At 40.0% G+C, this 13,430-nt stretch overlaps 1 protein-coding gene across 5 annotated transcripts in view; it reads left to right on the top strand.

Annotated features, from left to right (window-relative positions):
- Positions 1-11,731, top strand: part of RPS6KA5 (ribosomal protein S6 kinase A5) — a 188,320-nt gene extending 176,589 nt beyond the window's left edge. For 4 of the 5 annotated variants that reach the window (XM_032287638.1, XM_032287637.1, XM_032287639.1 and 1 more), the window contains 3 exons: positions 5,309-5,468; positions 7,852-8,015; positions 9,308-9,547. In XM_032287638.1, the coding sequence (XP_032143529.1) occupies positions 5,309-5,468; positions 7,852-8,015; positions 9,308-9,547 (564 nt within the window). Of the gene's footprint in view, positions 1-5,308; positions 5,469-7,851; positions 8,016-9,307 lie in introns of all 5 variants that reach the window. The other variant, XM_032287636.1, reaches the window with a different exon arrangement.
- Positions 11,732-13,430: the final 1,699 nt, after the last annotated feature.

A 13,430-nucleotide genomic window follows, 5' to 3' on the forward strand; every position in this document is an offset into this window, starting at 1 on the left:
TCCCAACAGACTATGTTATAACACAGAGCAGGAAAGTTAACACAGCCTTGTAAAGGCAGTTGACAAGGCAGTTGAATGCAATCTTTGCGGTGTAAAAACTTCCTGCTTCAGTCTTTCCTGTTGATAGGAATCAAGAAGAATCCACTGACCAGATTAATAGTGCTTATCCATACCAGAAGCCATATCAATTTGTACCACATTCGGCATGGCAGCTGCATTTCAGGGTCCCAGCTGACTTGGTTTTGGTCATCCTCCCATCATTCACCACAACCCCTCTGGTTTTGGCAGGGGCCAAATGGAATGAGAATGTGGTGGGGCCTACCACTCTTGTATTCTTCAGTTAATTGTGACATTAATCTCTCAGGTAAGAGGTTTTGCTTGTGACTTATGATCTTGGCTGGAGACAGCCTCAAGGGCTTCCACTTGGTACTTCCTCCCATCATGGCTCTTGCTCCAAAAGCCAGGGAACCAATGTGAGCACCATGATAGTACTAAGCACTGCAAAATGAACTTTGGCCAAAACTTTATCTGTAATCTGTGTAAACAAGTCCCATGCCCACCAGAGGATCATTAGAATGTTTTGGGGTCCCCTGGTGTCAGTGCTTAGACCCCAAATAGGTCTCATAAAAGCCTGGGTTTTTCCCTTTTTTAGTATACCTTGGCAAGTGGCCACAGGTCCCTCTGTGGAAAAATTAGGGAACTCTACTGCCTATACTTGCTGTGGCATTTTAAGTCCCTTCTTCAAAGGGATCTGTTTTCCCCATCAATCAAGAATTGTGGGCCTGTGAACTGATGTAGATCGAGAAACTGGGTGAGGGACACTGATTTCTTCCGTTTAGTGGCTGATGCCAGCCTTTCTATTTATCAGTGAAAGAAACATTAAACAAGTCAAGCAACATTAGTCATCTTTCCATCTGCCTTGCCCTCACTGTCAGCCAGAGCTGCAGATCCCTCCAAGTCAAGGCATCGTGATTATCTGCCTTGCTTTATTGCCACTGATGGTTAAGTGAGGCCACCTGGTCTTTGCTGTGCCTAAACCCTATCATCCCATTGATGCTAGAGAGCTCAGTTCTATGGCAGCCACTTCCTTCCACTGTCAACCCTGGCCTACTGTGAACAGCCATCACCAAACTTCTCTTCACAGTCCTCCTCTCGCCAGTATGTTCCTTACTGCCTCAGTGACAGGACTGTGCTCTAAGCCCTCCCTGGGAGCATTGGCAGATGGTAGGTTCTCAAGCCTTATGTGGTCCATCTCTTCCAGCAGTCATTCACTTTCCTTAGCTGTTGAACTGCTTCCTCAGTACTGTGCCAAGGAAGTTCAGCATCTCATTTAATTTACCCCATACTATTTTTGTGTCCAAGCCTCAAGGAGCCATTTCAGCTGCCAGCACCAACTCCAGGTATCTGCCAGAAAGTTGAATTCTGAGTCTCAGATGAATATTCCCATGGCAGTAATTTCTTCTCCAAGTTTTTTGATTTGGGGATTTTTTTTTTTTTTTTAGTAGACCACAGGAGGGTCTCACTCCATTGCTCACTGCAGCCTCGAACTCCTGGCCCAAGTAATTCTTCTGCTTCAGCCTCTTAAGTAGCTGGGACTACAGGTGTGTGCCACTGCCCCTGGCTACTTTTATTTTTTGTAGAGATGGGGATCTTGCTATGCTGCCCAGGCTTATCTTGAACCCCCTAGCCTCCTGCCTTTTATTACTACTGTTACCACTGAGTCTCCTGCCTCAGCCTCCCAAGATGCTGGGATTACAAGCATGTGCCACCACTCCTGGCCTCCATCAGGTTTTATGCTCCATAAGAGAGGAGCTTCTGGAATGCTGGGAATGTTATTTCTGGATATGGGTGCTGGGTTACAGGTATTATTTTGGATGTCAGTAAGCTGTTCACCTAGTATTTGGCACTTACCTGTATGCATGTTATGTGTAAATAAAAGTTTGTTTTTTAAAAAAATCAGTCTGAGAAAAGAGCAGGAAGAAAACAAAAGAACTGTGTAGTATGGGGTTATGGCAATAGGGCTTAGGGTGTATCACCCTCTAAGAAAGGTGCCCAAAATAAAATTAGAATGGCTTGTAGACATGTTTACCAGGAAATGATATCAAGATGATGATGTTAAATTTCTGGAACTTCATGACTTCTGAATAAGGATTAGTAAAGCAAATGTAGGATTTACTGTCAAACACACTGAATTTGGACTCTGGGGACTAACTGTTAGGATTCACGTCCTACCACTGCCACCTACTAGTAATGTAGCTTAGGCACGTTATTAAGACTTTACTTTTTGGGAAAATAGGGATGATAATAGTACCTACCTCATGGAATTGTTGTGGGGATTAAACCAACTAATACCAATAGAGTACTTAGAACAGAGCCTGGCACAAAGAAAGCAGTCCATAAACATTAGCTCCTTTTATTACTACTGTTAACACTGTCTCCACCACCACTGCTAAGTTCCTCTTTCAGGCTGGATCTTGGACAGGCTACTAACCTGACTTCCATGCCCAGTTTTCTGCTCTGCAGAATGAGAATTACATCATTCCACTTCTGGGGGATCAGGAAAATACCCTATAATGATGCTTATCACATTAACAGGACTAATTTTGCCCTACTTTCCTTTCCTTGCTTCCCCATAGATGTTAGGAGAACTTTTGTGCCATGTTTGGGGAGGTAAACTTGCAGCTAGAAAGGCAAAACCTGGGGAAACTATATTCTATTCAGTAGCAAGTGTCAGGGAAATAGGATTGTAGAAAGAGGGGGGAAAGGAGCTGAATTCCTGGCATTTGAGGAAGAGGAAGGGGTCTGGAATACATGTAACACAAGTTCCACAGACTCATTAGAGCTGTCATTTGGTGGCATTCCTCTGTTTAATCAAGACCACAGTACAGTCTCTCATATTCCTGTCTTAGGTATTCTTAAAGAGTTCTTACTCATTCAGAAAATAATGATATTGGGATAGCAAACTCTGGACTATGCAAGGTTCAGGGGACAGAGTGATACATAAGACCTAGTTCTGCTTCTAGAGAGCTCATGGTTTAACAAGGTGAGCAGTTGTATTGAGTTACCCCACAAAGTGATAAGGCATCTACAGGTGTGCATACCAATTCAGTGGCTGTGTGGATTTTGGCCCCCAGTTCTGTGGATACAGGAGTAGAGGATAACATCATGAAGAAAGGGTTCTTTCCATAGAGGGGAAGCCTTAAGAGACAAACTGATTAACCATTTGCTGAGCACCTACTGTATGTCAGACACAATACTAGGTATATGATTTCATATAGCCTCATATATGACTTGATTCTTTTGCCCATGAAGAAATGGTCTAAGAGAAGTTAACGAATTTGCCCGTCTCGAAGCTAGTAATTGAAAAAGCAGTTGTTTGCAGCCAGGTGTGACCCTAATGCTCATTTCCCTGGCTTCTGTGCCACATGTCTTCTCTCTGGAGTAGAGGGCTGCAGAGTTCCCAGTTACCCAGACTGAAAGGTTACACCCTAGGCACCCTAGGATGCTTGGTACTTTGCCAGCTGGTCATAGAAAATGGCATTCTAAGGAGACCAACAGCATATGGAAAGTCCCAGAGGCCCAAGAACTGTTGGTGGGGAACACAAGATTGGAATATGGGGAACTGCAGAAACTGAGGCTGAACAAGAGAGGCGAGAGTCAGAGACTGAAAGAAGCCAGTGAAGGGATTTGAACAGGGAGATGCTGTAAGATTTAAGTTGCATGACTGTTACTTTGGTGTCTGCATGAAGGATACAGGAGGCAAGAAGTCAGGTGAGGGGCAGGTAGAGGCACAGCATCAGTTATGAGACTCCAGCCTAATCTTGGACAGTTACTGCCAGCCTGTGGACTGGCTCACTGAGACCTAGTCGTAGCCTGCCTTGAAGCTACATCAAGGTTTTAGGGAGTTTTTCCTGTGTTCTACAGATGTCCTGACATTGCCCTTCTTAGAGCAATTAATCTTCCTTGTTAGGTTGCTCCAAATTAGGACATGGTTCTTTCTCCATGTCTTCTTCTATTTTCAAACTCTGCACATTCTCATGCATATAATTTTTATTCTTCTCAGGCACAATTTTCTATTTCAGAAAATCCAAATTTGCCCAAAGCTTTCTAGTCTCTTGTAACCTCAGAGTTGTCAAGTTTCTCTACCTCTGCGTCTGGGTCTTACTCCTGTCTTCTCCATCCTTCTTACTCATAGTTTGTTTATTACGTACCTATTGGATCTACTGGTTGTCCTTTTTATGTTATTTTTATTAGCTTGTCTAGGAGTTTCCATCTTTTCTGAGAGCCAGTGTGTAAGAGCTGCTTCACTGTCTTGCCATTGTGAGGGTGAGCCTACTTTTCAGACGCATGACCAGAAAACAAAGATGGCATATTGTTTCTAGATCACCGGAGTGTCTTGTGGCTTCCATGCTTCCTAATAAGAGTTGGGGTTGACACCGAGCCTCCCCTCTGTGTCCCTTCCTAAGTGCCATGATGACCACGCTTCTCTCAGCCCAGGCTCCTGCCGACACCACCGGTCCCTTTTCACACTGTTTGGTGGGGCCGTCTTTTGGTACACTCTGGTCCATATGCATACACCAGCTACTTAACACCAGGCAGCCCACCACCACTCATGACCAGCCTGCCATCTCTGCAAGACCAAAAATCAGCGAGCAGAGAGAAACCTCCCCCCGCCAAGAATTTTAAAGGAATGCTTTTCTAAAATCCAATCTCTGCTACAAAGACAAGCCTTGGCTTGTTATTCTGTTAACTTTTTAAAGGGGAAAAATCTTAAACATAGATTTCAAACATACGGCTACAATGAAAACAGGTGGCTGTAGATAATTCACTGTATTTAAGACAAGAGTGAGAAAAATAAAATAAAAACAGGGGTAATTACAGATCAAATGGGAATGCTTATATAAAGTTTTTCAAGTCCTTAACCATGGTTCCGTGTCCTGGGGAAAGAATGGTGGAAATGTATAGAAAAGCATAGTTATTAAGGGATTCTGCGGTCTCTCTATTTTCTGTTAACATCAATACCATCTTTTCTGCAGCAGTTGGATTATCCATTTTTGTTCTTATTGCCCTGAATATATTTATAAATGTGATTTAAAATCTTTACATCAGAATAAGCCATGCCACTGGTTTACAACTCTTTGAGATGTATTTGCTCCCTCAGTGATAGAAGTTACGTAATCTTTTAAACTCAATTATGCTAGTCGTAGTAGTTAGTAAATTATACTGATGACGTTACTATTAGGATTATTAGAGAGTGGCTTTAACATATCTGGGTAGTCATTCTGTTTTGTTACTTTTTCCCTGATAGTACACAATGTTGTCAGGACAGGTTCCCTTCCAATCTCATGACCGAAGTTTGACATGTACCAGCGCAGTGGAAATCATGAAGAAAATTAAAAAGGGAGACTTCTCCTTTGAAGGAGAAGCCTGGAAGAATGTATCCCAAGAGGCCAAAGATTTGATCCAAGGTAAGAATCTAATGAAAGGTTACTCTTTTTTTTTTTTTTTTGAGATGGAGTTTCACTCTTGTTGCCCAGGCTGGAATGCAGTGGTGCGATTTTGGCTCACTGCAACTTCCACCTTCCAGGTTCAAGTGATTCTCCTGCCTCAGCCTCCGGAGTAGCTGGGACTACAGGTGCCCGCCACCATACCTGGCTAATTTTTGTATTTTTAGTAGAGATGGGTTTTCACCATATTGGCCATGCTGGTCTCAAACTCCTGACCTTGTGATCTGCCCACCTTGGCCTCCCAAAGTGCTGGGATTACAGGCATGAGCCACCACACCCAGCTGAAATTTTACATTTTTTTATATGATGGGTAGTGATTGAAGTGGAATCATGCCCATTACACATACATGTATGTTAATTACTCAAGGAATCCATGTATATTCTAAAAGGCTTTTTAGAATATAAAAAGGCTACTCTCTTCAGCAATGTCTTCTTATCAGAACATTCTCCTTAGCAATGATATCTACGTTTCTAGCATGAACTAGCACTTGGCTCCCACTAGCATCTGAGTCAAACACATCTAAAACAAACCAATGCTTTTTGACTATTCTTTCCCCCAAACACGCTCCTCCTGTTGTCTTTCCTCCTGTCAATAGTGGCACTGCTAAGAAGCCAGATCACCAAAACAGAAACATTGATGTCCTCCTGGATACCTGCACCTGCCTCGCCTTCCACAGCCAGTCACAGAGTCCTACAGATTCAGCAGTGCTCCTGGCCATCCCTTCCTTTCCATTCACCTGCCATTGCCTTTGTTCTCATCAGCATTTCTCTTCCCAGATCTTCCAGCATCCTTTCCCCTTGCCTCACTTCCTCCAACTTAAACTATTATCTATCTCATCATCTATCAGTAGAGGGACTTTTCTATAATCCAAAAGTGATTATGCCTCTTTTCTGCTGAAAATCCTTTGGAGACTCTCTGTTTACTTTGTAGCAGGATCATTGGGGAATAAACCTCTCGAACACCGAACTGAGAAAGGAAGTGGCTTTTTATTCGTCCAGGAGCTGCAGGAGGCTAATGCCTTGACCACCGAGCTCCCCGAGAAGCAGCTTCTTTCCCTTTTTAAGGACTTACAACTCTGAAGGGGGAGCAGAGGTGAAACTGTGTTATTGCCCATTGGCTGGGCAGCTGACCTCACAGTCTTTGGCTTTCGTTGATTTGCTAATTCATATGCAGGGCATATGGGAATAGGCAGAGGAGGGGGCTTACAGACACAAGACAAAGGCAGTAAATCATTAGCTGGCAGAGGTATTTCCAGGAGAGGGTCTGGATCATGTAAACATGGAGGACATGACCCAGAGCCGGGCTCTGGCCAGTAGGGAAAACATTCTTTGCAACACTTCAAAGTTTATAGTTAGCATAAATGCTGGGAACAGAAAAGGGAGTTATCTTCCCAGTCCTTGGGCTCATTATGGCCTGGTCAGTGGTGTCAGCAAGTCACTTCACAGCAAGTCATTTGACCATGGATTCTAGTTCTTTGGTATTTTATCTCTCTTTACCCTCCTCATCCAGAGGGAGGAGGTGGAGGTCTGTGAGGAGGGAGTTGGGTAGGGGTCTCCCTTCTCAGCTTCAGGTGAGACTCCTTAGCCTAGCATTTAACATTCAAAGCCCCTCATGACCTGATATTGTGCACCTCTGCTTCCTCCTCACCCCAGCAATGCCATTGCAGGATATTTGAATTTCTCAGATGTGCCAAGCTTTCAGATCCCTCGTGTCTTTACATGCTCGTCTTAATCCCTGGAGCCCTCCTCTTCCCCAAGCCACTTCTCCTTATCCTACAGGATTCATCTCCTAGAAGCCTTCCAGGAGGCCTGCACTCCCTAGGCTACACTCTCCCCCAGCCTGCTCACACGCTGTGCCTGTGTGTCTTGCCATTGCACTTGTCCCTGATATTATAATAGCTGGGGTTTTGTCTGTGTGTCTTCTGATATTAATAGCTCCTCCCTGTATCTCCATCTCCATATCTCTAGTGCCTTACTGCCCTTCCTGACCTGTAGAAGATGGCCAGTAAGTGTTTGGTAAATGGACGAAGTAGATTACGTGCACTTTGCCCGTTTGGAGCTTACCAAGTCACCAGTGGGAGTCTTTGTTTTGGTTGGTTCTTTTCTCCTGATTGAAAAGCCACTTAGTTAGCCTGCAGCTTCCTAGAAGTAGGCTACTATGACTTTATCATTAGAATCCAGTATTCACTAAAGAATTTAAATGAATGGGAAAATCTAATTATCTTTATAGGAGGTTAAAGCCAGATAGAAACCATCATGTCATGTGAACATAATTGAGATTTATTTCTGAGTTTTTTTTTAAACCATCTTTAAAATGATAGAATAAAAATATCTATTCCCACAGGACTTCTCACAGTTGATCCAAACAAAAGGCTTAAAATGTCTGGCTTGAGGTACAATGAATGGCTTCAAGATGGCAGCCAGCTGTCCTCAAATCCTCTGATGACTCCAGATATTCTGGGATCTTCAGGAGCTGCCGTGCATACCTGCGTGAAAGCAACCTTCCACGTAAGGCCCTGTGCTCTGCACATGTTGGGTAGTTTGAGTAGGAATCATAATCAAATGTTCTTACTCTTAGCTTCAGATACATTTTCTTCATTTCATGTTTAAAATATTATGTGTCCTTTTACTTTTAAGTATGTTTTAATAAATTGCTTCTTGGTTATAAACACTTTATAACAGAAAGTCCACAGGGGACCTGAGTCACTGCTAACCCACAAAATATGTATTTGATTTGTAGAATGACTTCATGAGATGAGATAAATAGAACGTCTTTCTCTCAAACTAAATCATTTTCTTTAAAAACCATAATAAACATTAGGAACTAAGACATATGTGAAAGTCCATTCATTCCACAGCCATTTAGTACATCACACATTCTTAAAACTGGGAGGGATATGAAGTAAGTTAATTGGTATTAAGTATAGAGTATATGTTTGAAAGGCTGAGACGGTGTGGCAGAAACTGTGGATTATGCACATTTGTGCCAAGTAGATGGAAATACATTAAGATAATTCATGTATAGTATGAGTTATGGAGAAAGAAAATCACCTTCAAAGGGATTATTTTGAGAAAGGAGAAGGGATAGGGATAGCGCTTCTTCAGCAGCAGAAATGGATTTAAGAAGTAATAAACTAGGAAATGTTGAGATGGTAAAGAGATTAACTGCAAGAATTTGTGTCAGATGATCCAAATCTTCTCATGACATAGGATGCAAGGTGACAACTACAAGGAGTAACTACAGCCTTGTCCAAGCCTAGGCTAAGCAGCATGAAGACAGGCTGCAGGAGGAGGGGGCCAGGGCGAGGCTGTAGAGCTGTGCTTCTCTGTGTGTGTAAGTGTTCAGGATATACCCTGTCACTGAATGGGAAGTGAAGAGCAAAAACTTATAATGCATCAAGTCTGCTTGCATTGGGACTTTATGTTCAGAATTTTAAATCTTAGACACAGAACCAGTAAAAGCAATAGGGGGTGGTTTAGATTACAGATGGTCTTCATGAATTTCCAGTCAATTGTTTTGTTTTAGGATGTAGTACTAACTTCTTCCAAAGATTTATTAGAATTGTGACTCTCAGACAGCCTAGCTAGTTTGATTTAAACAGAGCCCTCAGAAATGTTTTCTGGTGAACTTCTCCACCCTGCCAGTAGACTTAGATACAAAGGTTTTCCGAGCTTTTTTCCCTTGAAACAACTTGGGGCTGCATTTACCGATGGAAAGTTGTCTTCTGCTACAAGTCATAACTGCTAGGAAAACGTCAGTGCTTTTACCTTCACAGAGGTTCCCTTTTTTTCTCCCCTAGGCCTTTAACAAATACAAGAGAGAGGGGTTTTGCCTTCAGAATGTCGATAAGGCCCCTTTGGCTAAGAGAAGAAAAATGAAAAAGACTAGCACCAGTACGGAGACGCGCAGCAGTTCCAGTGAGAGTTCCCATTCTTCTTCTTCTCATTCTCATGGTAAAACTACACCCACCAAGACACTGCAGCCCAGCAATCCTGCCGACAGCAATAACCCAGAGACCCTCTTCCAGTTCTCGGACTGAGTAGCTTAGGCATGGTAGGAGTGTGACAGTGATCCATTGCACCTTGTTTCCCTCAGCATATGCCGGAGGCGATGTTTTATGCTTTTAAAAATGTTTCCCGTTGGTCTCATTGGAATCTGCCTCCTAACGGTGTTTTTCAGAAAAACCTGTTTGGTTATCCTCATCCAAAAGCACTGGACAGAGAATGTTACTGTGAATAGAGCACATGTTACTCTTTTTAGCAACCTAGCATGATGCCAACAAGACTATTCTTGAAAGAGCAAAGGTTCCTGTAAATGTAATTAGGGTTAGATTTGAGCTGCTTGCAGAATAAGTCACAGGTTTTCCAGATGTCTGCCAACAAGAAATGACTCATACTGTGATGATGCCTTTTGCTTTGCCTTGTGGACAATGTGGGTTTTTGAAATTTGCACCCTTCAAACGGTGATTTATCAGAGAAGGGGGTCTGTTTTCAAAAAAAGATTCTGTAACGAATTTTATGTGTGGCATATACTTATTTCTTGAGAGAAGATTTTAACTTATTGTTTTTATTTTATGGTTACTTATGATGATAACCTGCTATTATTAATGTTTTTCTAAAAAGTTAAAAAAAAAAAAGACATAAGAACTCAAGGTCCCATACTCTGTGGGATCCATTTGAGATGCATGCTAAGCTATGTGTATGTTTTTAATTTTGCACTGCTCTTTCCTGGCAATTTGTTTTAATGGTTATTGCAGAGTATTAAGGTACATGTCTCTCTGTTTTAAGTAATATTGCACTTAATAAAAAAGTATGAATAAAGCAAACTATTTTATAAAGTGCACTGTTTAAAGCATTTGCACTGTATTTTTGCCATTTATTTTCATTTTCTACTTTAAATTTGTCCTCACATCCCTCTTCTACTTTGTATGCAACAAGTAGAATGGGGCATGTTGTGTAATGCTGTAGTCAGCCACTTATGCACCAATGTGAGGAAAACCTAAAGGGAAATTATACTAAACACTGTGCTTCATATTTGTACACTGTGTTGTACTACAGTGAGGAATTTCCTCCTGTAGTCATATATTATGTACATAATATTTTAAAATCATACCTACGACTTGGCTGGAAATTTTTCTGTTAAATTTTAAATCTAGAAAGCATATTTTATAAACTTATGCAGAGCACTTTTATTGCTCAAAAGTTCTGAATTCATACAGAAAACAAGTACTATGTGACGAAAACATTTCATTGAAAGATTGCTGCATTTAAAAATATAATTGATTTGTTCCCTATGCAAAAAAAGAAGTGATAGGATTTGTATGTTATATTTTCTTTTAAAGCCATCATGTGAAATGTCAGGACTGAGAAAAGTTATTTTTGCTATGTTTACAGGAATCATGCTTAAAAAGATAATGCCCAACATGTTTATTTTATAGTGTTTGTTAATGATAACCTTTTGAGCATTAGTTTGGAATTTGGACATGATATTTATTTATTCCTTTCTTGAGGTAATAGCAGCATTAATTTCAACCAGTTATGAATACTAAAAATATTGCACTCTATGTAATGGTAGTATATTTATTACTAAATCAATGTATATATTAATAGCACAGACAAAAAAAATGGCAAATATTAAAATATTTTCAAAATATTGTATAATCCTGTTTACATTTTTGTCCACAGTAGTTATTGGGAATAATATTTTATACTTTTTGCTGGCCCAAATGGCTACATGATTCTGAGTTAGTGAAGGTTTCATATGTCCAACTTTCAGTTATTCCTAGTAATTATGGGAAATTTTGTGTGCATTATTATCAAACTATTGCTAATTCACAAAATGTGATTCCATCAGGCACAGATCTTAAGAGAATGACCGTATTTATAATTATATTTTATATATTTTGAGCATATTTGGCTCTACAAGCCATTTTTTTTTAACTGTGCATCCTGGTAGAAAATACTAGTTGTAAAGTACAAACTAAAGGGACTATGTTGCCAATAAAAAATGATCCAGAAAAATGGTCAGACAGTATACCCTCATGATTGATGATGTGATTGATTTATTTCATTGTGAATGTTGGAAATTAATGGGTGTCATTTTCGTGTGTTTCCCTTGCCTCTTCTTCTGGAAGAGGACTTGACAGAGAATGAAATGAGTAAAAATGCAGTGAGGCAAACAGAAGAAGGAAAGATAAGGCTAGCCGTCAACTGATGAGCCTGCCTGAATAATCTAGAATGGCCTTTCGAAAAGACTTTAACAAATACGTACTGTTGCGCTCTTGTCAAATATCTTCATCCTTACCCTACTTATAAGTACCAAAAAGACAGCATTTGATGCCAAGTTTGAAGCAGTTAGGTAGTCTGCAGGCTGTCGGTTAATATATAGTGAATTGCACCTTAAAATTCAGAAAGCTTTCATTTGGTCACATCAAAAATAAACAATACGAAATACTTTATATAAAAAAGTTAAATGATAGGACTCTTTTTTGGTATTAAGAGTAAAATAGAAGATCTAAGAAATAAAAATACTTAACATTATTTCTCTTTATGACATTAACTTTGGGACTAGAGCCAAATCACCCCTTCCCTTCTTTACCTAGTGATTTCATATTGTATATAATTTTCATGCCAACATAAATCCTGATTCATATATTTTGTAACTAAATATAACAAATTGAGAGGCAAGAATAAGAAAAGGAAGGTAATAAAAGAAAGAAATTAAGAAAGACCAGTTTCATTACTCTGTCAGATCTTGTGTCTAAAAGAGGCTAATTTGCATTTTGAAATTCACTGGCAGGGTGTGGTGGCTCAAGCCTGTAATCCTAGGGCTTTGGGAGTACAGAACAGGAGAACCACTTGAAGCCAGGAGTTAGAGACCAACCTGGTCAACATAGTGAGACACTGTTTCTCCAAAAATAAAAGTTAAAATTAACTGAGCATGGTGGCTCATGCCTATAGCGCCAGTTACTCAGGAGGCTAGCATGTGGAGGATCACTTGAGCCCAGGAGTTCAAAGCTGCAGTGAGCTGTGATCATGCCACTGTACTCCAGCCTGGGCAACAGAGCAAGACCATATTTTTTTTAAAAAAAAAAAAAAGAAAGAAAAAAGAAATTCATTAATTCTTCCAAACCTTTATAAAGTGAGAAACCACTGAGTTACTACAATAGAAAGTTTCCTGAGTTAATTTCCACATTGTTGTCTATCTTGGAGTCACAGGTTCATTATCCAAGAAAACTGCCTTCTGATTTTTTTTAGATTACTGCTGATTTCTTAAGTATGTAAATGACTAACCATTAAATATAAGGTTAAGTTATTTTAAAGTAGTCTACTAAGATAGCAGTCACTTTTTTTAAAGTAAGGAAATTCCTTTTGCATCTCTGTTTATCTGTGTTCTCAAAAACACTACTTTATAAAAGTACACAATTTACTGAGTACTTATTCACCTTGCCCCCATTTCAAGAGCCGTTATTGACATATTTATTAGGAACAGCATATCTCATAATAGTGAAAATTTCTAAATTATTGGGTCTATATGTGCCTTAGACCACCTGATTACTTTGTTCTCCCAATGGCTGATAATAATAGCATGATTTGAGTGTTCATTCGAAAATACATCTAATATTCCTTAAGATCTAAGTAAGTTAAATTCTGATATGCCACTTATATCAAAATAATTGTCATATAGATGAATTATTACTGTAACATCATGTATAAGTATCTTAAAATTATATGACTTTTGGCCTCTCAAATGTCTTACATGATAATACCCCAATTTCTAGTTTTTAATTAATTGTATACCTCACATGAGTGTCTGTCATCATTTGATACCTTTATCTGGCACTAAAACAAATGTAGCAGGTGCTAATTAAATTTGAAGTTTAGATAGGAGACATTGTAAAACTCAAGAATGAGAAAAAAAAA

The sequence above is a fragment of the Sapajus apella genome, unplaced genomic scaffold, assembly GCF_009761245.1.
Source record: "Sapajus apella isolate SASKATOON/1434 unplaced genomic scaffold, GSC_monkey_1.0 scaffold20, whole genome shotgun sequence".
Lineage (NCBI taxonomy): Eukaryota > Metazoa > Chordata > Mammalia > Primates > Cebidae > Sapajus > Sapajus apella.